The sequence below is a fragment of the Caretta caretta genome, chromosome 5 (genome assembly GCF_965140235.1).
Source record: "Caretta caretta isolate rCarCar2 chromosome 5, rCarCar1.hap1, whole genome shotgun sequence".
In the NCBI taxonomy this organism is placed as follows: domain Eukaryota; kingdom Metazoa; phylum Chordata; order Testudines; family Cheloniidae; genus Caretta; species Caretta caretta.
In genome coordinates this window covers 35,964,239-35,990,296 of record NC_134210.1, presented here as the reverse complement: position 1 = coordinate 35,990,296, position 26,058 = coordinate 35,964,239, and the positions used below count along the sequence as shown (strand labels likewise).

General features: G+C 41.0%; 1 protein-coding gene across 1 annotated transcript in view; it reads left to right on the top strand.

The window, feature by feature from the left end:
• IL6ST (interleukin 6 cytokine family signal transducer) overlaps positions 1–19,209 on the top strand; it is a 63,134-nt gene extending 43,925 nt beyond the window's left edge. The window contains exons 10-16 of the mRNA XM_048851831.2: positions 2,984–3,160; positions 4,167–4,268; positions 5,972–6,118; positions 7,787–7,927; positions 8,724–8,820; positions 10,815–10,896; positions 11,772–19,209. Coding sequence (XP_048707788.2) covers positions 2,984–3,160; positions 4,167–4,268; positions 5,972–6,118; positions 7,787–7,927; positions 8,724–8,820; positions 10,815–10,896; positions 11,772–12,503 — 1,478 coding nt within the window. The 3' untranslated portion in view covers positions 12,504–19,209. The remainder of the gene's footprint in view (positions 1–2,983; positions 3,161–4,166; positions 4,269–5,971; positions 6,119–7,786; positions 7,928–8,723; positions 8,821–10,814; positions 10,897–11,771) is intronic.
• Positions 19,210–26,058: the final 6,849 nt, after the last annotated feature.

The window sequence follows — 26,058 nt, the reverse complement described above, 5'->3', positions numbered from 1 at the left end:
AAGCAAAAAAGGCATGTAACACTTTGAACATTGCTGCGTTTTCTGTTATCTTCTCCTCCTCATTGAGTAATTTACCTGGTGTCCTGCATCTTCCTCCTGCTTCTAGTGTATTTGTAAAATGTTTTCTTCTTACCATTTTTGTCCCTAGCTAGTTTAATCTCTTTTTTTTTTTTGCCTTGGCCTTTCTAATTTTGTTCGTATATGCTTGTTTTTTATTATATTCATCCTTTGTGATTTGATCTAGTTTCCACTTTTTGTACAACTTCTTTGAGTTTCAGGTCATTGAAGATATCCTGGTTAAACCAGGGTGGTCTCTTACCATACTTCCTAAGCATCAGGATAGCTTGCTCTTGTGCCCTTAATAAAGTCTCTCTAAAAAACTGCCCACTCTCCTGAGCCTTTTTTTCCCCCATTTTAGACTTGCTTCCCACGGGATCTTATCTCTCAGTTCTGAGTTCTGCTAAAGTTTGCCTTCTTGAAATACCATTATCTTTATTTCTGCTGTTTTCCCTCCTGTCATTCCTTAGAATAACAGATTCTTTCATTTCATGATCATTTTCACTCAGGCTGCCTTCTGCCTTCAAATTCTCAACCAGTTCCTCCCTATTTATCAGAATCAAATCTAGAACAGTCTCTCCTCTGGTTGCTTTCTCCATCTTCTGTAATAAAAAGTTGTCTCCAAAAAGTGTATTCCAAGAACTTGATAATCTGTGCCCTACTGTATTATTTTCCCTACAGATGTCTGGGTAGTTGAAGTCCCCCATCACCACCAAGTCCTGTGCTTTGAATGGTTTTGTTAGTTTAAAAACCACCTCTTCTTTCTGGTTAAGTGGTCTATAGTAGACCTCTACTATGACATCAGCCTTGTTTTTTACCCCTTTTATCCTTAGGTGGAGACTTTCCACAGGTCTGACTCCCACTTCTATCTCAATCTTAGTGCAAGTGTATACATCTTTGATATACAAGGCAACACCTCCTCCCTTCATTCCCTGCCTGTCCTTCCTGAACAAGCTATACCTTTTTATACCAATATTCCAGTCATGTAAATTGACCCACCAAGTCTCTGTGATGCCACTTATGTCATAATTGTGATTATTCACTAGTATTTCTAGTTCTTCCTGCTGATTCTCCATACTACTTGCATTAGTATACAGACGTCTAAGATGTTAATTAGATTTCCTCTCTCTATTCCCTCTTCTCTCTCCCTTGTCCCTGCTGTGATTGCCCATGTTCCTGCCAGATTCCGACCCTACCCCCAAGTGTCCATGTTCTGGACTTACCTGTTGGCTTTTGTCTCCTGCCCCTGTCAAACCTAGTTTAAAGCCCGCCTTATTAGGTTAGCCAGTCTGTATCCGAAGATACTCTTCCCTTTCCTTAGCACGTAGAACCCCATCTCTGCTCAGCAGTCCTTCTTAGAACAGCATCCCACGGCCAACGAAGCTGAAGTCCTCCTGGCAACACCATCCACACAGCCATGCATTCAACTCCAGGATGTCTTTGCCTGGGTCCCTACCTTTGGTTGGAAGGATCAATGAGAACACCACCTGCACCCCCCAGCTCCCTCACCCTCATTCCCAGAACCCTGTAGTCGTTTCTGATCTTCTCAGGATCATACCTTGCAGTATCATTAGTGCCCACTTGAATGAGCTGGACAGGGTAATGTAGGGCCACATGATCCTCTGCAATCCTTCTGTAATGTTTCAGATATGGGCCCCTGACAGAACATCTCCTGGGATGCCAGGTCAGATGGCTGATGAATGCCTCCATCCCCCTTTGAAAGGGAATCACAGACCCACCACCCTTCATTTCCTCTGGGGAGTGATGGCCACGATCCTTCCAGCCTGGTTCGTACATAGCTTCTCCTCCTTCACCTTTTGGGGGAGACTTTGTTGCCAGGGCACCATACCAATTTTTCACTCTATGGATGGTGGGCTGGGAGCAGAAGTGGAGCGCTGCCTGCTGTTAGAAGTAGCCAATAGCCAGGTTCCTCCCTGTGAAGGAGCTGTTTCCTCCTCCCTTGGTGGTGATACTGCAGTCCTCTCCAGCTGGATTGCTTTCTCAACCATGGAGGTCTCCATATGCATATTTTCAATGAATTCCTCATGTGCACAGATGCTCCTCAGCCTAGCCACCATTTCCTGTAGCTCTCCTATCTGCCTCCTAAGAGAGTCTACCAGTAGGCACATCTCTCACTAGATGGTCTCCTCAGCCTGTGAGGAGACCAGGAAATGCAAGCCACAGTCTCTGCAAATCCATACCAGGACCTGGGTAGAGGAATCCATTGTTGGATTCTCTGTCTGGACAGAGGTGCAGGTGGAGGAGCCAGGAGCAGTGTTGGTATTAGCAATGTGTGCCTTTTCAAACCATGGTGATTTTATTTTTTCTTCCTCTCAAACTCCCCTGTCTGCACCCCCCTGTTCACTAGCTCCCCTTGGTCGCTTAGCATCTGGCTTTTAAGCCCATCTCTCCTAGGTCAACCGACTCCTCTCATTAACACACAAGAGAAGGGTGATCAGGGTAACACACAAGGATCAAAGGACAGGAGGCTAGAGCCTTAATAGTGAACAGTCAGCTAGCAGCTTAGTAGGCCTCTCGCTCCTACTCCCACATAGTCTTCCCAAATACAAAATCACCAACAGACTACACTGTAAGCTTTAAGCAAGCCAAAAGAAAAACCAAACAGACAAACAAGCTCACTCACCCCCAAGAGTTAGTGCTTGCTCCTTCTTCAGGAGGGGATTTCCCTTTCTCCCTCTCCCCTGTTTGCTGCTCCCTGTTCATATGTTACAGAATTGCATCAAAATGGCTTTCTATACCCACTAAACTTTTCTCATGTTGAAATTTTGATGGTTTAATTTACTTTAGAGCAAGAGTAACTATGATTCCACAGAATAGCAAGTTCAGGTGCGTTTGTGCTAGGAGAGAGCTATCTAATGAAGATGTTCTATATTAATGGAATCTCATTCCTTTTTTCTCATTCTAGCTTCTGTGAAAGATATTAAAGCATATCCCAAAGATGGCAAGCTTTGGGTAGAGTGGACGGCTCCTGACAATAGTGTTGTTAAATATGTGATTGAATGGTGCATGGTGTCTGACAACTCGGACTGCACCACAGAATGGCAGCAGGAACTTGGTACTTCTCAAAGCACATTTTTAAAAGGTATATTTAGCAAACAATATCATATTTAAAAATATTGTACCTATTATTATAGACCTTAAGAATAGTCAAGACCTTTCAAACCCAATAAGGTTTCTAGAATAGTCAAAACCTATCATCCTTCATACATTTTGGAAGTTTTCAGTGGCTCTTTTGCAACAGACTCACTTTGTGAATAAAGAGGATCTGGAAGAAATGCATACTCTTATAAAACAGAGAGCTAACCAGTAAAAAATAGAAAATGTGCTGAATTGTAAACAGCATGCTGCCGCTGGTGGCTAATGCTCAGTGGGTATCTGCTGCAGGACATAAGTGCCAGGTGGATCTTTTGCAGGCATTTAAAACTGCTGAAAAACCTCAATTTTTTTTTTTTTTAAACAAGTTAAAAATTACCACATGATAATATGAATGTTGGTATAATCTTGTGTACTGGCAACTCAGAATAAAACTGCGTATAAGTCCTTGGGTTTGAAACAATTCAAGAAGGGAACTGTAGCTTTGAAAGGCACACCATCAGATTAAGACTTGACAAAAAACCAATGTTATATTATCTGGTATTATTAAATAACGAAAGAACTTTAAAATCTAATTTGTCCACTGTCTGTTCTCATTGTTTTACTCTGGCAATTCAGTTGGCTTGGACAGTAAAACTAGACTTGGTATCCAGTTTCACCTCCAGGTTCTCAGTGATAGCACAATCCTTGTACAGCAGCACAATCCTGTACACAATTGCAGGGAAATAACTTGTGCTTCTTTTTATAAATTCATTGAAATACATTTTGTTTCATTAACTTTAAAATTTTGGACCTGAACTATCTAATTGATCCTCTAACTAGTCTCTTTTTGAATGATTGATTGGCAATACTTCAGAAAAAGAAATTCAACTGTGTTTCCAGGTGTAAGGTACATTGATAAACTGTTTAGCAAAACTGAAGTAAAAGAACTAAATATTTCATTTTAACTGAAATCTTTACTAAAACAATGTTTTTTCTTATAATTTTTGAATTAGGAGATATAAAGCCATTCAAGTGTTATTTGATAACTGTTTATCCATTGTATACTAATGGTCAAGGAAATGGACAATCTACAAAGGCATATCTTCAGCAAAGCAGTAAGTACAAAATACACATCTTATTTCAATTGACCTTTCTTGCTAACATAATATAGTCATAGAAGTGGGAGAGAGACCGACTAGGTCATGTCGCCCATCTCCATGCACATGCAGCAGTTTCCCCTATTGTACACTTCTTATATTAATGGCTTTATCCCGTCTGTAATTTTCAAATGACTTTGCTGCCTTCCTTGGGGAAACAGTTCCCCTGTCTTAATATCAGGAGGTATTTCCTGATATTCAGCTTAAACTTTCCCTTTCTTAACTTCATTCCAGTGTTTCTTGTAATACCCACACATTGCCCTAAAAGGTTTTCCTCAGCATTTCCACTCTTCATGTTGTACTCCCATTATTCCTTAGGCAAGTTACATTGTCTCATTCATTATACATCATTCTCTCCAGGTTCCTAATAATTTTGGTGATCTGAATCTGAGCTCCCTTCAATTTATCGATATCTTTCTAGTAATAAGGTGTCCAGAACGAAAAGCAGTATTCCCACTAGAGCTGTATAGAGGGGGGCTTTCACGTGCTTGCTGCATGACATACCTTTGCATATACAACTATCAATTGCATTGATCTTCTTCCTTGGCACATCAGTGGTAAATTCATGTCCAAACTTGTCTATTATTGGTCCTAAACCTATCAGCTTCCCATATTTTTCTCTCCCCCGTTAATCCCTGTATGGATTTTTGGATCACTCTTTCACAGATATTAGTTTGCACTTGTCCACAGTGAATGCTTTCTACCCACGTTTCTGTTCTTATCTCTAGATCCTTGTGGTTTCTTTCACCATTTCTCTTTACTTGCAACTAATAGCAATAGTCTTCAAATTTCATTAAAGCATTTACCACCTCCTAGATCTTTAAAGATGATAAATAAAATCTCTCCTAGCAGATCCTTTTGATACTTCACACATCCGTGCATCAGATGAACTCAGATTTGTCTGAAGTGTGGTTAAACAGAAGACATTATACTTTTTCCATGCTTATTTGAATTGAGTGTAAAACTTCATGAGACATTATCAACAAATGTTTTATTACTGAAGTACAAATATCAGCCATTTTCCTTGTACCCATTCCATAACAAAAAAGGTACTAAGTTTCTTTGGCAAGATCTACTTGTGTTTAAATTGTCTCAGAAGTTAAGTGAGACAATTCCCATTCTCCCCTCTTCCACCCCATATTTTTAGTGTGTTAGTTTTTGCAAAGGATAGAAGTTAAAATTATTATGCTGCTATTGCCAAGATCTTTCCTCTTTAATTTTGTTTTAAGATTAGTATTATCCTTGCATCTATCAAACATCTGGTACTTCCCCGATCTTCTAAAGTTCATCAGTTGAACAAAGTTTCTATACCAATCCACTTTGTCTGGATCCACTGATTTGTTTGTGTTTTACATTTTCCAAGTAATCCCTTACTTGCTTTTTATAAGAATTATGTTAAGGTATTACTCATGTCCTAATTGTTCAAAATGTGTGGCTTTATTTTTCATGTAGAAGTCAGATTTTTAGAGGAATTTGCTGTACAAATATTTTTGTATTTTCTGGAAGTGAAATAACTGACTTTGCAGATAACATCTTCAAGATGATATTCCACTAAAATGTTTGAGCATGGTTTTATGTAGAGTTAAAATGTGTTGTCTATTAACATGCTGCTTTTCCTAACAGGACTATAATGTACTCTTAATTGTGGTCTTCTTTTATAGTGCCTGAAAAAGGACCCACTGTTCAGACAAAAAAAGTAGGAAAAGCTGAAGCCGTTTTAGTATGGAAACCTCTTGCAGTGGATGAGCAAAATGGGTTTATCAGATATTACACTATATTATACAGAACTATCAGTGGCAATGAAACAGGTAACAAAGGCCAGATAATACCAGTTTTTAGTATTAAAATGTATTTCTTTGAATATTAACTTTCTGAAATATTGAGTTACTGACTACTGCACAAAGCAAGATAGAGAATTTTTTTTTTTTTTTAAAGCGAGAAACCTTTTACAGAGAGAAAGTATACTTGATTCTGCATTGGATCCCCTGTAGCTTAGTTACATTTGAGACCAGAAGTGTCCCTGATAAGAGTACCAAGTGTCTGGTTCAGAACATGTCATACAATGAGATTTAAGGAGCTCAATTTATTTAGTTTATCAAAGAAGATTGAGAGGTGACTTGATCCTAGTCTTTATTGTCTACATGTGGAAAAGACCTTTGGTACTAGAGAGCTATTTTATCCAGCAGACAAAGGTACAACAAAACTAAACACATTCAACGTGAAAATAAGGTGCACACTTAACAGTAAGGATAATTAACCCTTGGAACAAAAGTGGTTTCTCCATTGCCTTGAAGTCTTTAAATCATAACTGTATGTATTTCTAAAAGAAATGCTCTTGTTCAATCACAGATTATTGGGCTTTATACAGGAATTTCTAGGTAAGATTCGGTGGCATGTATTAAGCAAGAGGTCCCACTAAATGATCAGATAGCCTTAAAATCTATTAAATGGAGAGGGGTCAGTCACTATAGACCTACACTTGTTTAAATGTCTATTGAACCTTATGACATATAGGTAATTAGAAGACTTGTTATCCACAACATCACTACTAACCTCTACAATTCTGTCTCATGATCTCTTTTATAGCTACTTATTATTAAGGCTGTGATTTAGTCACAGCAGTCACGGATTCCGTGACTTCTTCCGCTTCAGCTGTCAGCGGCTGAAGTCGGGGCTAGTGGCGGGACTGTGCACCCCTGTCCTGCAACTGGGGCTGGATGGCTGGAACCAAGACCCTGCAGGGTTGTGTGCCCCTGTCCAGCAGCTGCAGTCAGCTGCGGAGAGGGAGCTGTGCACTCCCTGTGGCTGCGCCCGCGGCTTCTACCAGGAGCTGCTGCTGGGACAGTGTGCCCCTGTCCTGCAGCTGCAACAGGGGCCGTGTATCCCCCTCGCAGCTTCCAAGGGCCATGCGCTCCTCCCACCCCTGTCCTGCAGCTGCGGCCAGCTCTGGAGCGGGGGCTGTGCTCCCCCTGTGGCTGTGCCCCCTGCTGCGACTGCTGTATCTGGGACTGTCAGTTCCCCCTCCCCCACATGAAACCCCATTCCTCCCCCCTACTTAGTCCTGCGCCGGTTATTTTTAGTAAAGTCACGGACAGGTCACGGGCTCCGTGAATTTTTGTTTATTGCCCGTGACTTGTCCGTGACTTCTACTAAAAATAACTGTGACAAAATCTTAGCCTTACTTATTACATATTTTAATTTCTTTTCAGTGCCTTTACAGAAGATAAGATTTAATGATGGGAGTTAGGCATTTAGGCATACACACTTTTGCATGTGGAATATAGAAAATAATTTCAGTAATTTTTGTCTTTGAGTCCATTTTCAATACTATGGAAGAGTGTAACTTCCCATTAAATTATGTCTTGAGTACTTTGTTCCCGTACATATATATATATATATAGTAGTGTTTTAGTCTAACATGTTTGTGGATATTAAACAGGTTGTACCAGATAACTGTATAAACCTTTCTCTTCTAGCTGTGAATGTGGACCCTTCCAAAACAGAATATACCCTCTCCTCCTTATCCAGTGACACTTTATACATGGTGAAGATGGAGGCACATACAGACGAAGGAGGCACAAGTGGTCCTGTATTTACATTTACTACACAAAAGTTTGGTAAGAAGTGATCAGATAAAATGTATAGGGACTCATTTTAAAACGGATTAGTCATGCAGTTGCTCTCTTATTTTATGCAAACAATTTTTGTTTCTTCTAGTAATGCCTAAGGCCCCAAACCTATACACCTCCTTTGTACAATGAGTTCTACAGAAATATAGTAAAGGGCATTCTTCCCTAAATGTTCTGTGTTCGTAATTTAAAATAATATGTAACAAATGGGGTGCTGAGAAGGGGAGAGGATCACATAAGAGTAATGCAGGTATTTTTTTTTCATAGACTAGCTGTGTGCACAGTTTTGTAGGTATAGTGTCGTTTTCTATTGCAGGCAGATGGTTGGATCTGTGACTTAAATGTCAAGTACTGCTTTCTTAGGTGCTTTAAATATGTTATGAACTCTTCTAAACTGCAACTGAAGATTCTCCCCAAATATCACAGACTCACTTCACTGCTATATTGCTCTATGCTCCTATAATGAGAAGGTGCTGAAAGTGGGATTTCTTTGTTACCCCTACTCATGTAAGTTCATAGTTCTTGTAAAGTATGCAGGGATGATACAATAAGCAAAATTAGCTAAGAATGTTGGCTATAAAAAGACTCACTGAGACTTTAAAGATAACAAAACAGATCATATTTCAGTTCAATTCTACTAGGGTATAATCTTGTAAGCTTTATGGCTCATGACAAGACAATACTGTATGTACTAGTCTGTTTTTTCCTTTTGGAATGATTGTCAGAGAGAGCTCTGCTGAGCACCTTTTCCAAAAACTAAAGTTGCTTTTTTTCCCTTTTTTAGGAAAAGGAGAAATAGAAGCCATAGTTGTACCTGTGTGTCTGGCATTCCTGTTGTCCATCCTTCTGGGAGTATTGTTCTGCTTTAACAAACGGGACTTGTAAGTACATATAGCATGTATTTCTATCACATTTTACTATATGTGAGCATGACAGTAATATTTCACTGTAATTTACGTATCATGGGCCTGAGTCTCATCTCTCACTGATTTATATCTGTGAGAAACTCCTTTGAAGTAAGTAAAGCTGCACCATATTAAAACAGGTTTGGGAGGAGGGCAGGAATTGGTTCCGTGTTCCTCTTCGAGATATGGAGACTTTTGCTATAACAACGCTGTAACAATACTTCAAAGAGCTCTTTTTAAAACGATTGTTCAAGCCTATTAACTGAATGTGATAGGAAATTCTTGCTTTTCCTTGCTAGTTCTTGATTTTCAGTATAAACTGAAATTTTTGATTGCCTGAGTTTCATATAGTTAATGCACCATTAAGGAATTCTTTACATCCCACCAAAAAAACCTATTTTTCACAGTCTGTGTAATAAAATGAGTTAAATAACGTAAGCCAGCTTTTTTTGAATGGGGAGGCAAAGGCACCACACCACTAGAAGATGTCTCCCTCTCTCTTCGTTGTAGCTTTTTCTGTCCTGTCTTTTATCTCTTTCAAAAACTCTGCTCCAAGTAGTAGCTGCTGGGATAGACACTGATTTTCTGAGTTCCCTGGGGGTGCTTGACTCCCCGTCCAATTCCAGGCCCCACCCCGCTCCCACTCCACCCCTTCCCCAAAGGTCCCACCCCACCTCTTCATGCCCTGTTCTGCCCCTTCTCTCAAGCACACCCCGCCCTCATTTCGCCTCTTTCTGCCCCCATTCCTCCCTCTCCCCCCCCAGCGCCTCCTGCCTGCTGCTGAACAGCTGATCCTTGGTGGGCGGGAGGCGCTGCGGGTAAGGGAGAGGAGCTGATCAGCGGAGCCTGCCAGTGGGTGCTGAGCACCCACTTTTTTTTTTTTTTTTTTTTTCCTGTGGGTGCTCCAGCCCCAGAGCACCCGCAGAGTCAGCGCCTATGGCTGCTGGCACGTTGCCTTTGGCTGGGGAAATATATAAACTGTCTCTATGCCTGGTCACTTGGCTAAAGAGTACCCTGCAGATATCCCCAACAAAATTAAATGTTCATAATGGGGATCTACCAATCTACCTTTACTTGTCCCTCCTAGAGCTGCCTCTCAATGGGCCTTAGCTGAAAGACTATCTGGCAATGCCTGTTAACTAAAACTATTTACTTGTCAGGGCATATTCTCTTCCCTTTCTTTAGCAAAGAGGTTTAAACAGCTAGGAGCAGCCATCACATTGTATTCTATAACTGTTTTAATATTTGATGGTCTTTACAAATTACTGGGTTTTAATAGCTGGTTATGTTTAAGGAGCTTGTCGCTATTTCATCAGGAAAAATGTCATGAACCAGTTTCAGTTGGATTGTCTTTAAATGTGTGTGCATTTTTTCTATATTTTTTTCTATTTATTTATATTTTTAATTGCAAAGTCTGTCTAGACATTTGTGACGCTCCTCACCATGGCATCAGAGCATCTCTGTCCGCATGGTCCATATATGTGTTCTAAAAAAAAGAAAAGAGAAAAAAACAGAGCCAAAGATATTTACTTTTTCCAGTATATTGAGTAATGCTCATCCAGTGAGTTTTAACTGTCACTTTGTGCCTTCAAAAGTGCTATAGATTTATTTTATGACCTCTCCCAAACCCCCTACTATTCTGTTTTGCTTTTATTTCATCTTATTTTATGTGGGTTGGGGAGCCCCAAATAGAAATGTCACAAAACTAGGCTATAAAGCCAATCTTCTCAACTTGCCGTGAAATGAAGTGGCAGTGAGTATGAAGCGTTCTAGGTATGACTTTGCAAATGAGCACACCAGACGTCAAATGTGACAGGACAAAATCGGCATCTGTAACACTTCTGTCAAATATTTTAAAAGACCAGTAATTGTACATTAAGAATATAAAGCACAACTGTAACCATGTTTGCAAGTTTTGAGGGTTCAAGAAATGTATTTTCCATTCTTTTTTTTTTTTCATCCTCTTGTAGAATTAAAAAGCATATCTGGCCTAATGTTCCTGATCCTTCCAAAAGTAACATTGCTCAGTGGTCCCCTCAAACTCCAACTAAGGTAAGAGTGAATCTTTGATAGTACATAAAAGACCTTAAGAATAAACTGACCAGTAGGAGCCCTCTAAATGGATATTCAAAGAGAACTTGGATTTTCAACCTGTTAATCCTGAGATATAGGAGGAAAAATTTATTTGAGTACCATCAATGTGTTCGGCATTAGGCAGATACGGTCCCTGTCACAAGGAGCTCACAACCTAAATTGGATTCTGTTAATATGGGGCTAATTTTAAGTTTCGTAGGTTTAAGGTTCAGGGCTTGATTCTTCTCTCACTTCCCCAAATGTGTAAATCATGAGCAACTACGTGGAAATCAATAGAATTATTAGAGAGTTGAGAATTGGAAATATAATGAAATATAAATACAAAGAGAGGGGTACAGCAGATATTCCCATCTGTATGTGGAGTTGGCAACAAGCTGGCATGCTACACAGTATTTTAGTGTGTAGTGGAGGATGGGAAGGAGGGGAAATTCTGATCAAGAAACCAGGACAAACTCTAATGAAAATTCCTATGAGATATTTAATATGCAAGTAGAGGAGATAGCATTTCTGTTGTAAGGCGTTAATCTGAAATAATTCTGCAGGATGTAATGCATGGTGCTCAGTTTATTCTCAGTATCACAGAAAATTAAGGGTTTGGGTAGACCCTTCATGAAACTCTGGCTCCAGGGAATCTGTGTACTTAAGACTTTGATACTTGGAAACGTAAACCACATTTTCCATCTTATGGCAAATACTCAAGAGGAACTGCCAAATTCTGCAGTGAGCAGAGCCTGTGGTAGTCTCAAAGTGCATAAAGAATAGAAAGTGAGACACCGTGACTCTTTTTCCCTCATAGGCAACACCTAACGTCTTTTTTTTTTCTTTTCTTTCAGCATAATTTTAGTTCCAAAGATCAGATGTATCCAGAAGGCAGCTTTACTGATGTAAGCGTGGTTGAAATAGAAGCAGATGACAAGAAGTCATTTTCAGAGCAAGATCTAAAACCCTTCAACTTGCTTAAAAAGGAAAAAAATACTTCAGAGGGGCATAGCAGTGGTATTGGAGGATCCTCATGCATGTCTTCTCCTAGGCAAAGTGTTTCTGACAGTGATGAGAGTGAATCTGCTCAAAACACTTCAAGCACTGTACAGTATTCAACTGTAGTACTCAATGGCTACAGAGACCAAATTCCTTCTGTTCAAGTCTTTTCAAGGTCTGAATCCACCCAGCCGCTGCTAGATTCAGAAGAGAAGCCAGAAGATAACCCAGGAGGAGGTGAAAGTGCAACTCCAAGGCAGCAGTATTTCAAACAAAATAGTAGTCAGGATGAAACCAGTACAGATGGGTCACATTTTGAAAGAGCAAAGCAAGTTACTCCTCCAATAAATGAGGAGGATCTTGTTGGACTTACACAACTACAGATATCGGATCACAGTTCACAGCCGTGTGGCTCTGGGCAAGAGAAAAATAAACCTGAATCTGCTTTGGCAGATGTATTAAGCCCAAGTACTGAGGGACAGATTCTGAGACTGGAAACGATGGGGATAAACACAGCAACAGTTGATGAGATACCAAAAAGTTACATGCCACAAACTGTAAGGCAAGGGGGCTATATGCCCCAGTGAAAGGAGAGAGACTGGCTCTGTTAGGCCTTCACTAGTGCCTGATCCATTTCTTTTTCCCCTGTGTTTCTGATGAGTTAAGCTAAGTATTTTTATCTGATTTCAGATAAAAATATTCAGATTCATTTAGTGAAGAGAATTTGATGGAGGGTACATGAGTACTATATTTCATTGGGATATTTCCAGTCCAGAATTACTGGAGGTCCTCCTATAAGCACTACATAGATTCTCTTATTTGTCTGAATAATTGAACAGGCCTTTGTGCTGCCTTGCAGTTTTGTTTGTCTTTGTAATGTCACATTTAAACTCGATGGATTGAAAGTAGCAAGTTTTATTTTGTTACATAGGCGAAGGGGCATCTAAGAGAAAAAATACGAGGAGCCTTCTAGCTGTGCATGATATTAAGATGCCTACTTTGGATAAGCTTGATTTAGACCAGAGTTTGTTCCTCCAAAGGGAAAAAATGAAAGTACAGTATTCTATATTTTTAAAAAGTTACCCAGTGACCAAACAATTTCGGCCCACCTTCATCCCTGACTAACTCTGTTGACTTCAGCGGAGATACAGAAGGGATGATTTGGCCAATATTTGTAATGCAATAGCATCAGACTAATGTCTCAAAGTATTTTAGGCCTCATATAAAGAACTGTAAAACAAAGGACTGAAGTACTTGTCACAAATTGCAATCAAAATGCCATCACTGTTTAACTCCCTATGAATGCTAGTGTAGTCATCAGTATTCTGCCCCCCCCCTCTCTCTCTATATATACACACACACACACACACATTTATATACACTAACCCGTATATAGAAACTAGACATAAAAACTACCGACCTTGTAATCTGAGCCAAATGCCTGGCAATTAAAGTTTCATATTTAGCATTAAAAACTTTGAAGGAAAATGTAGGTAAGAAAAACTCCCCTGTAGGCGAATTGAAGTGTTTATTTAAAAATGAATATCTGTTTATCTCAAATCACTGACTAACCATACCATATATCTTTGTTTTAGAATTCGCCCATTTATCATACAAGGTTTGGGCAGGGAAAGGCAAGAAGTAATAAAATGTAATATTCTAAAATGAATTAGCATGTGTAGGTTTAGCTTTTACAAATGGTTTAGAAAAAAAGTACTACTTCCTTTTTGCTGTGCTGCCAATACTGGGATTCTACGCTGTCCTTGCTACAGTGTAATGAGCTCACTGAAACCAAAAGTGGCATAAGGAAAACCATACCTTGCTGTCGCAAGTAAGGCTGATACTTCGAGAAAAATCTAGAACCGTGAACTTGGAAGTTAACAGGTAAAAACATCCTTCCATTTTTCATTATGAGCCTGTAAGCAAAATATCTAGATCCTGCTGCTACAATTCTTGACACCTACCTCTTTTCTATTCTTCTCCTTTCCAATTCTCTCATCCTAGAGAGGATACAGTTCCTGAAGACAACAATCCTTGATATCCTTTCTTATAGATCTTGTTACTCTGATAAAGAATTTTTTTTTAAGTTTTCCCAGGTGCCATCCGATCAGCTTTACAACGTTATCTTCTTGTAACTATATCTGAACCTAGTCCATTTAGTTTTTCAGTCTGGTATTAATAAGTCATGCTCGTCTCTAAATCTTTGATTCTCAGGTAATTCAGAAACACTACAGGCTGTGTTTGGAAAAATAAAACCTCATTTCATATTTAACAAAATAATTATTTTTTCACAAGATCTCTGTACATAAAGATTCATCTTCCTGTAGGTCCTCAAATGCAGTGGTTCCCAACTGTGGCCCGTATACCACTGGTCTGCGGAGTACTTGCTGGTGGGATGTGGAGAGCTATAGTTTTAACTTTGCTCATCTCCATCTGCTAACTCACGTTGAAGGGCAAGTTTAAATTTACCTAACTCTCCATGTAAGTAGTTGCTATCATTGCCACAGAGAAGTTACACAGTAATGTTAATGAGAGTGTTGACATGGTCCCTGAGACTCTCTTTAAGATGCATTCCACACTGTGGAAACTTTAAGAACATCTGTACTAGGATATCTGGAAAACCTTTTGTTTTATTCAGTTAGTGCTGCAAAATTCCTTATCCTACTGACATGTTTCTCTCAGTAATAATGTATCATATCTTTGGTACCCAGAAATGTAAGGGTTGCAGTATTGGTGTTGCAGCACACTCTGGTTTTGTTTTTCAGAAACTCCTCCATAGCATTTCAGTTGGGTGGTCTGCCCATCTTGAATTTTTTTTCTGGGGACGAGGACCCAACAGCATCCAACAAGCCTTTAGAGCTCCCCAGATGATGTAAATCTGCAATATGAATCATAGTACTCCAAAGGCCAAACTGTACCCCTTTACTAGAATACATCTTTGTAGCACATAAATGAGAATTTAGGAACTAATTTCTTCTTCATCTGGTATGTGTAGAAGAATTGCCCATTTCAAAGGGTCCTGTGAAGCTTGCAATTGAAGTTGTATATTCTGTTTTGAGGGTTTCCCTAGGTAAAGTACATGTTGGCCAAAAAGATGGATCAGACGAACCCTGAAAGTATGTGTGTTAAGAGCCTCAGCATCCACATTCTCAGCATCCTTTGTGCTCTTGTCCCATTAACTTATACTGAGACTTAACCAATTAGGTTGCTGGTTTCTGACTTTCAACAAACACTAGTGTTTAGGTTTCAGAGTAGCAGCCGTGTTAGTCTGTGTTCGCAAAAGAAAAGGAGGACTTGTGGCACCTTAGAGACTAACAAGCTTTAAGCTTATGCTCAAATAAATTTGTTAGTCTCTAAGGTGCCACAAGTCCTCCTTTTCTTTTTACTAGCGTTTAGAGACCTGAGTGTCTTCAGATACAGTTTTAGGAGCTCTTTCCTCAAGCCAGTGATACAGGCTCTTTATTTCATAGCACATAAAGTATTTTTGAAGGATGAGAGTGGATGACTATTTACTCTTAACATTGCAATCATGCTCTGATTTATGTAAATGGAAGCCATTTCAGACTCATTGTTTTAAATCCCAGATCACCTCCTGCCAAAATTAAATGTAATCTCAGAAGAAAAGAGAATCCCATTTTTAAGAGGAGCACCCAGCAATGATAGTTCTGAACTAGTACTAGTGGTATCTTATATTCAGCATTACTACAGATTAATAGTAGTTGTCTTGCTATTGTGTGAAAGGCACACACACACCCCGCCTCCAGGAACAAAGCTCTGTGTTTCTCATTACTATATAAATTTCAGTATTTAGACTGATGCAGAAGATAGAAATAAAAGGAAAAGGTAGTAAATCCACATCTATGTAGATGTACTCATAAAATTCACAACAGGTAAAAGTAATGAGCAGTTACAGCCTGTTCATGACATTTTTGTCTGTGCCAAAATTATACACTGTGCAGTGTTCAGCTTTTGACCTGAAATAGTTAACTTTAGTTTTGTACTTTTAAGTCTGGAAAATACCCTTACACTTAATTTTATATTGGACACTGTATCTTGCAAGCAGTTTTTTAAATGTGGATGTGCATTAACAGTCTACCTAGTCTTCTGACTATTACTATACACCACAAAGGCAGACTTTTTTTTTATTATGGTGCACTTCAAGAAAAAATAAAGGCATTATTAAAATAAAACTACACTTAATACTGACATTGCTGTGTGCCCATTTTGATTAATTGCCTAGACTGGCATGCCTCAGATGGGAAAGTAGAAATCTTGTAAAATATGTTATTTGTTCAACAGCAGGGAACATGGAGAGTTAAGAATAAGCATCTTTTGTGCACCAGCACACTTCGAATGTCTGCGTGATGCAAATTAGCTAGTTGCTTGTCTCTTTATTCCTACAACTATAAATGTTTTTTTAATACCATACTTAACCATGGCTTGGTAATATTCTGTCCGGCTGCAGCTGGGATCTGTTGGAGATCCTTTATGTCTAAATAGTCAGCCCAGACAAAGCCCCAGTCCTTGGCAGTGGCCAAGGATTGCAAGGCATAGCCTGGGGGCAGCAGAGCAGAAGTGACTTTAAGCCACCTTTGTGTTCCTCAGAATTGGGCTGTCTGTGCACCATGCTAGGTGCCTGGCTTAAGTTACAGCAGCCTGAGGATCACACTAAGGTTGATTGTCAGGGGTGGCTGGGGATTCCTTATTTTGGCATTTGGGAGAGGGTTGACACGGGGTGATTATATGAGTTATTCAGCACCAGGGGACCCCACTGCAGCTTGCATGGAAGTGAGTCTCCTATGGCTGGGTTTAGAATCCTTCTGAGGATTGAAACCTAAATCAGCCTTTTAGTGTGTGAATATCATGTGCCTGCTGCTGCAAGCCCTCTTGTTGACTTCAGTAGTAGCTGTCATGCAGCTCTTTGGGGGTACAGAGCCCTAATCATTGTCTGTGTTCTTATATCATTCACATCATTGCAGTGCTTGAACCCTGTTGACTCAACCGAAAATAGTTTCCCAAGCTGTTTATGGTCCATGGAGACCTGACTGAACATGGGATGCTCTTCCTTGTTTCTAGTTATTTAATTGCATTTAAAAAGGCTAAAGTAAATTTCCTGATATTATTTTTCCATATAATCAGTTGCTACCATTGGGACTGTCTGTCATGTGAACCCCCAGTCCTCCCAATCTCTTTGCTAAAATGTGCTCCCTCCTAACGGGCAAACATTTTGACAGCCTTGTCTTAACCATTTACGTCTAACTTTACTACTGCACCAAAAGTAAATTTGACACTAAAAATGCTGCTATTTCAGTTTTCTTTGACTGTCACAGGGATCGGCAGCCTTTGGCCCGCACCCGCGCCACTTCCTGCAGCCCCCATCGGCCTGGAGCGGCGAACCGCAGACAGTGGGAGCCGTGATCAGCCGAACCTGCGGGCGCTGCAGGTAAACAAACCGTCCCAGCCAGCCAGCAGATTTCCCTGACGGGCTGCGTACCAAAGGTTGCCGATCCCTGGGCTATAATAGGCTTGCAATTCATTTTAAATATAACAAAATGCATTGCTGAAGTCTCTATTTTAGGCATCATCCCATTTCAATTAAGGGCCAAGCAGAAACTTAACATTTTCTCATAAACTTGGTTCATGAAACAGAAAACTGCACTTTGTGGAGTGTGGGGGAGGGGTGAGAAGAGTTTTTGAAGCCAGGGACTCATGAGACTCTTGATTCATAAATCTTGGTTATGCACTCAAAAAAATAAAGTAAGGGAAAAGGTGAAGCTATTGTTCTACCAGTCTATTCTCAATATTTGCTTCCTCATTTATCATTGATTTTGCACACTAAACCATTCTTTAAGGGAAAGCAAGGAGTCTCCATTTTCATTGTATTGAATCTAATCTAAAAGTAATTTCAACATGTCTGTTCTTGAGAAGCTGATACTTTGTGAGGGCCCAATCCGAATGGGTGCTGAGCCTCAACTCCTGTTGACTTTAGCGTCCGCAGTTGCCAGCACAGCAGAGAGCTCCTCAGCATGGAGCCCTTAGCAATTTCACATTTGCTTTAAAGAGATCTTTGCAAGTAAGGAATGCAATAAAAGCGTCAATACTTTAGAAACACATTTCTTCTGCAATGGATTTAATATAAGTAGATAACACTAGAGCTGTGATAACGATAATGAGTAGAACAGTTTGACTTCCATCTTGTTTTATGGACTTAGATGTCTTCCAGGCAGTGCATTACCTGTAATGGTTACATTTCTTTGTTGACAATTACAAACTTACTGGCTTTTAAAGCAGTAAATGAGCAGCCTCTGCTATTTTGTTTCAGATCACACCTCTTTTTTGTCTTTTCCGTGTCAAAACTTATTCCTTAAGGGGACACTATCAAAGTGCAAGTTAGTGGGGGGGGGGTTTCTTTTTTGTTTTAAGTTAAGTAGTAACACGTGCTACACCTACCCCTTAAAACTTTGCAGTCACATTTTCCTAATTATAAAATATTTTCCTGAATGTGTGAAAAAATGCAATAAAAGGGGAAACTGTGAACCTGAGGATGCAAAGTATTTTTTTTTCCCACTCTAGTGCTCTTCATTGTTCCAAATCAAACGATTTTTTAAAGGTTATTCCTTTTAGCATGTTGTCTGCCCTCTGACAGGTAGATAGGAAGGGAGTGCATTTCAAATCTAGGTGTGAAAGCACACGCACAATACTTGTGCTTCTCTATACTCAGTGCAGTAAAAATGTAGCCTAAAATATTGATATGGCAATGAGTTACTAAGTAACAAACTGGCTGTAATATTTTCTTATTGGGTTCCAGAGGCAAGACTACTAAATATTAAATACTGGTGGGTGATTATATAGGCATCTAGACAACCTCAGGCATAGGCCACAGATGCTTTCTTGTTAATGAAAATGTCCAACACAATTTCAAGACCTCTGTAACATTTGACAGTGAATGTAAATACCAAATGGAGTTTAATACTGTTTATATATTCAGAGTAATTATGGCTTGCAAAACTAATATTGATTTTGTATGCCAGCTCTCAATAATTCATTTAACCAGAATTTAAACTCATAAGTGCTGCTTAAGCCTCCTCTGTATAGCAACATGCTGAAATCACATTCCAGTATTAATCCCTTTGCAAGCTACTGCATGTTTATTGTTATGTAAGTGTTGTGAATTGTGCTGTCAACAATTTTTATTGTAACTTTGAATGTCTGTCTCCTCTTTATTGTATTGTACCTTAACGTTGCTTTTCTATAACTATATTTTATAAAGTAAAAAAAAAATCCCAAACCTGCCATTACTCTGTTTGCATTTGTCAGTGTTGTCCTAAGATTAACTGTATGTATTGACATTGAAGACAAAGAAGTTTGAACTTTTTTTTGGCTTTCTACAGTTGTTATGCAACTATTGCATCTTGGCCACTGTACCCATAGGCTAAAATCAAAAAAACTTTCCAGAGGTGGAGATGTCTCTTTCACATGAGATTGAGCAAAAGGATGTGAGTATATATTGGAGCACCGGCTAGACTGGTGGGCACTGAACTCTTTTCTAGTTGCTTATGTCATGCCTTTTACCACTCTGGTACTATGTGACAGTGGCAACTGGTCTGGGAGACAGTGTAGCCTAGTGAAAAGAGTCATGGGCTGGGAGTCAGAAAACCTGTGTTGTATTCGTGGGTTTACTTGACTAGATGTGACACTGTGGGGGCAAGTCACATAATAAACTAGGTATTGTCAGGAAAGAATATGCCATTGTCTGATAGTTAGCAGAGAACTTGTTGAAAGTTTGAGGATAGAGTTCCAGGCAGCGTCGTTTGTGACTAAGTTTAGTGGGAGTAAAGATGTCAAAATCAGGCCTTTACTGGAAGGCTACAACCCTAATTGAGTAATACAGACAGATATGCTTATTTTCCAGCATGTTGGGCTTCTCCCATGGAGGAATTATAATAGTCCATGTAAAATCTAACTTGTTCTGATCTACATGTGATGCATCCTCAGCCAAATTGTGTTCTGACACTTGACTTCGTGAATGACCAACGATGTGGTGGGGGCGCAAATGGCTGTCATTTAGGACAGAGTGTGGCCTATTGAGAGTTTTTCCGGCGAGGCAGGGGGTTGCGTAGCAGCACCAGGGCCGCGCGGGCTGTGGCTGCCTCTGCCTCGGAGCAGCCCGAGGAGCCGGGGCTCGGCACCGTATGTGGGGGGGAAGGGGGGGTTAGTAGGACGGGATCTGGGGGGGGTGTCGGTCGGGGGAGGGGGGTCGGTTGGGGGAAGGGGCGGGGGGGCTGGGGGAGGTGGCCAAGGACGAATGGTCTGGTGGGGGGCTGTGGAGAGAGGCAGAGAGGGGGCCCTTAGGGCGCTGTCCGGTTATACAGGGCCCCCCAGGTGTGTGGGGTGGCCACAGGGACCTGGCTCGTTCAGGGCAGTGACTGGGACACTTGCTGCCAAAACTGTTTTTTTGTAAGTTTAGTGATTAAGCAAATAACCCGATTTAAAAACCCCAAGATCCTTCCCCTGCCCTGTGCCTCGGCCCCAGGAAACGAGGAAAATTCGTCCTGACGAGTGCCCTCTGACTTTAATGTCTGGTAATATTTCATATCCTCCGCATCAACCTGGCCCAGGCTGGTGGAGTCTGAGCTGCTTGGGCTGCTGCTAAATTGTTGCTGAGAAAATGGGGTGAAATCACTGTGGTTTGGGGCATAGGAAGGTTCTGCCTCCTTGTGTTGCATCATAAATGACTGATGCTGCTCACAATAAATGCTCTCCCAATAGGTTCCCACAATTACTTTTTAATTGGGTAGGGAATTGTCGCTGTTATGGTGAATTATTGAAATGTGTAGCCTCTGGGTGCTACTTTAATTCAGGCAGGATTGTGGCCCTTTTTTTTCTATACCCCCCTAGGAAAGCACAGTCTAGAACACAGTGGCATACAGAGACAAGAGGTGAGGGAACTGATCAAATATATACAATGTCTATATATGAACTATATAGACACTCTACACTGATAAAAGGGAATGTGGAGAAGATTCAGCACAGGGGTCGGCAACCTTTCAGAAGTGGTGTGCCGAGTCTTCATTTATTCACTCTAATTTAAGGTTTCGCGTGCCCGTCATACATTTTAACATTTTTAGAAGGTCTCTTTCTATAAGTCTATAATATATAACTAAACTGTTATTGTATGTAAAGTAAATAAGGTTTTAAAAATGTTTTAAGAAGCTTCATTTAAAATTAAATGAAAATGCAGAGGCGCCTCCCCTCCCACCCCCCCGACCGGTGGCCAGGACCCGAGCAGTGTGAATGCCACTGAAAATCAGCTCGCGTGCCACAGGTGGCCTACCCCTGATTTAGCACGTTGTGGTTTTCTAAGTGCTGTATGAATCTGTTGTCTTTCAGAGCTCAGTTGTTTGCTCAGGCCTTTGAGGAAGGGTCTGGGGCGCTGTTCCCTCTAAGCTGGGCGCGCACACACAGATCCTAAACCCCGCGCGCACAGCAAAACACGCGCACAAAAATTGGCACAGAAGAAATTGTTTTGTGCACACGGGCTGTCAAAAATTAGAGGGAAGTTGGTCTCGGATATGGGGAAGTGGGGACTGAAGTGGAATAGAGTTTATGGAGGGGGTGGTATAAGTTTATGGAGGGGATGGTATGATGGCATAGCCTAATTTTGGCAATTAATTGATCTTTGACTATTAGCAGTAAATATGCCCAATGGACTGTGATGGGACACTAGATGTGGTGGGATCTGAGTTACTACAGAGAATTTTTTCCTGGGTGTCTGGCTGGTGAGTCTTGCCCACATGCTCAGGGTTTAGCTGATTGCCATATTTGGGGTTGGGAAGGAATTTTCCTCCAGGGCAGATTGGCAGAGGCCCTGGGGGGTTTTCGCCTTCCTCTGCAGTGTGGGGCACGGGTCACTTGCTGGAGGATTCTCTGCACCTTGAAGTCTTTAAACCATGATTTGAGGACTTCAGTAGCTCAGACATGGGTCAGGGGTTTTACAGGAGTGGGTGGGTGAGATTCTGTGGCCTGCGTTGTGCAGGAGGTCAGACTAGACGATCATAATGGTCCCTTCTGACCTTAAAGTCTATGATTCTATGAGTGCAATAAAGTGGAGAAGGAAAAAAAATGAAAAGCTGAAATAGTACTTCTAACAGCGTTGAGGACGTACATAAAATACCTGGAATGGGAGTGAGTATAAAGAGCTGAGGAGTGTAGCTCTTTATACAGAGGAGAATATATTGAACACACTAATAATGAGGAAATAACTTATTCATAAAATTCTGCTCTTAAAAAGTTAGACCCAGTGTTCATGTGCTAAAACTTTTACCCACTTGTTCTGCATTTACTGTACTCTCCCTGCAAATGAAGTGATGGAGACACACAAAGCAGACTAAATAGCCATTTGCTGTGCAATCACAGTTACAGCCCTTGCAACTGTAAAATTTATATCTATGCATGGAAGACCACAGGCTTCCCTTCCTTAAATTACCTGCCCACTAAGAATTTGGGACTAAATAGATAATTCTTTGTGGCTGCAATTCTATTGACTTTTCAAGACTGATCAAATCTCAGCATACCAGAGCTTGCCTTTCTTAGATAACTTTTTCTGCTTCTTGGGGTGGGGGGGGAACCCTCTTACGTTAAGATAAAACCTTAAATAATGTATTTTACTATGGTAGTGTCTATTGCCATGGCAGGTAGACATTTTGCTTTATATATCATGAGAATGGAAACTAGGGGCAGAACAAAAAGCAATGGATCATATTAGAGGCAAAATAAATGTATCTTAAGACTTAGTTAACATGGCGAATGTAATCTAAAGAGTCTATATGAAGAGAGATGGTAGCTAACATACGTGACTGGGACAAAGGGAGTCTGGGTGCTCCTAGCTATGCCATCAACTTGATGTATGACTTTCTGTAAATCACTTAAACTTTCTACATCTCAGTTTCCCAATCTGTAAAAGGGAATGTCCCTTACTTTCTATGCTGAGATTAAAATCATTGTTTGCAAAGCATTTTGTGATCCTCAGACAAAAGGTACTGTCAGTGGCTTTCATTTTCAAGAGTGGCAACTGAGGACAAGTATGGGGTGGGAGAAAGTGGCAGTTTTCTCTCTAGCAGGGTATTTGCTGACTTCAGTGGGGTCGTGTAACATTTTACCGAGAGCTGAATTTGACTCATCTTTAACACTTGAGTTACATGTAGTCCAATCATGAAAACCACTCTTTCCCCACAGTTTGTATTATTTCTATTTCCCAAATGTCTTACACCACCAAATAAAATAAAATGGAACAGTAAGTAAAGTTCACCATAAATTGGGGCACAGTCTATACTTCAGTGTTAATTAGCATATAATTCAAATAGACTCTGACCCTTTTCCCTTTATAGATAATTCCTGAGAAAGTCTTCAGGTTTAAAATGCTGCTGTATTTTTAGTATGTCGTCTTGATAACCCCTTCGTTCCAGCTGGGACTCCTTAAGTAGCTGCACTGGCATCTTTTTATTCTGTATATCGGCATCGTCCACTCTCAAGAAGCATTACAGCTCCTAGGAAGGATGTGAAACCAGTTAGTCTTCATCTGGACATACGATGAACACAGCTGCACTCTGACTGCATAGGCACAAGATCAGCAGTTAGCTTAATGAACAGGGTAATAGCTAGTGAGTGCTGGAAACTTGAACCTACTTATTTAAACAGTTACTGGAACCCACAGAACTGAAAGTGAACGGGGAGTGACGGGAAGGGTTTGCTTTCTACAGGAAATACATACTGATGTAGAACACTCATCAAAACAGTATAACCATGCCAGCTTTCAGGGAGTACAGATTTGGCTCCATTAACATAATTGTGGAAGAAAGGAAGCAGGCAAGCAAAGTACAAGTAGGTAACCCTTAGCTCCTCTAAGGGACAAAGTTGGTATAGCAGGCCAGTACTGAAATAGCTGTATTCACAAAGAATGTTTTTATCTTAAACCATCAGTAATATTATCTACTTATTTTTCTAAATAGATGCACTGTTTATAATTTTTTAAGGTAGGCACCAGGGTACACGAAATGACTCCCTGGTCCTTCATGTTCACAAAACAAGAACTAGCTTGGGCCAGCAGCCCCATAGTGTATAGAAAATTAACTCGAAGGTTGAGATTTTTTTCAAAGGAGATGATGGCATTACAGGCCTAGCTCCCTTTGAAAGTCAGGGGGAGCTGGGTTCCTAAGAGTGGTCGGCACATTTAGCAAATCCCAGGCCAACCTGGCTCTGTTGTTCTTCAGCGTGATGGGAGGATGAGCCAGTTACTGCCGGATGAGCCAGTTACTGCCAGCTGAGCAGGAAAGAGAGCAGTTGCCTTGGAATACCTCCCCGGGTCTACTCCATGTGACTGAGCCTGCCTACTGCCAGTCGCTCCCCATGACTGTGATGTTGTTCAGCACTCTGCAGACTCAGGCTACCGGGGGAAACACTGTTTGGACTTTGCAGCACATCAAATGGATACAGAACCTGTCCCTACAAACACTACACAACACTTGGTTTTATGTGTGGTGCTGAGTATTAAACAGCCTAGACACCACAATTACCCTGAGTGGGGGCTGTTCTCTCTTTTCCTGTCAGCACAAAGCAACCTAGAACCTGTAGGTTGCAATGAAGATCCTGTGCCTAGCTCTAGAGACACATTTGTATGCACCCTTTTGTCAGAGACAAGATGGCAACTTAACCCTCACCAAGATGAAGGATCAGACCCCTCCCCTCCCCCATTGCAGTGCTCCCAGGCTCCAGTAAAAACACTTAACCAGATGATGGCAAATAGTCTGGTTGAAGTTCAGTGCTCAAGTAATTTGAGTCCAGGCCCATTCTTTGCAAAATTGGACTGTGCTGAGTTCTAACTCCAGGGGCATATTGCAGCTTCTCATGTATGGCTCCATGTAAGTCATGATGAGAGGCACCACTCAGGACCAGTGCCAGGATCTTAGAATGTGGGTCACATTTCAATAAAATAAATGGAGAGGCTAGGGAATGGGGTGGCGATGATGTCTTTATCCTTATCCAATGAAGTGAGCTGCAGCTCACGAAAGCTGATGCTCAAATAAATTGGTTAGTCTCTAAGGTGCCACACGTACTCCTTTTCTTTTTGTCTTTATCCTGTAATCGTTGCAGAGGAGGGAATCTTGTCTTCTATTTATTACCAAAGTGATTAGACAGCTTGGCCTCTAAATCAAATACTATGGCCCATTCCCCTGGCGGTGGGAGTGTCCTATAACAGCGAGAAATTGAAGCGAGGCAAATTCAGCGTGGCAATAAGTCCTACCTTTTTAACAGTGAGAGGGATTAACCGCTGGAACACTTTACCGAGGGTCGTGGTCTTTTGGCTAAAAGATTATGCTCTAGGAATTATTTTGGGGAAGTGCTACAGCTGGTATCATGTAGGAGGCCAGTTTCAACGAGGACAAGGGTCCCCTCTGGTATTGGCATCTATGCAAAAGTCTCTGGTCCAAATCAGGCAGTGCAGAGCTTTGACTGTGAGGCTCCTGGCCATTGGGATTCTCATTTGTCATAAGAAAGGGCTGCTCTGGCTCAGAGCCCTACCATCAGGCAAAGGTTCATGGCTGAGCATACCAAGCCTCTATCTGACCTGTCCTTCAGACACCTAAATAAGTGTGAGGCTCAGGGCCTAAGCCCTGCTCCATTCCGCTTCACGTCACTGCTGCCTAGGTGGGGGTAATGTCCAGCTCAGCTTGCTGCCTTGTGAGATGCCCTGAACATGCCCCATACAAAGCACAGAGCACCTGGGCACCTAACTCCTGGATAGGAATTCCCCTCTGTGACCAGGCGTTAGGTGCTACGATGCCTTCGTATATTAGAGAAAAGAAAAGGAGTACTTGTGGCACCTTAGAGACTAACCAATTTATTTGAGCATGAGCTTTCGTGAGCTACAGCTCACTTCGTCACTGTAGCTCACGAAAGCTCATGCTCAAATAAATTGGTTAGGCTCTAAGGTGCCACAAGTACTCCTTTTCTTTTTGCGAATACAGACTAACACGGCTGTTCCTCTGAAACCATATATTAGAGAGTTAGCCCTAAATCTTTACTACACAGAGCACGCAGGGGCGCTGACTGGGTTCCCCCCCCCCCCCCCCCCCCGGGGCCATA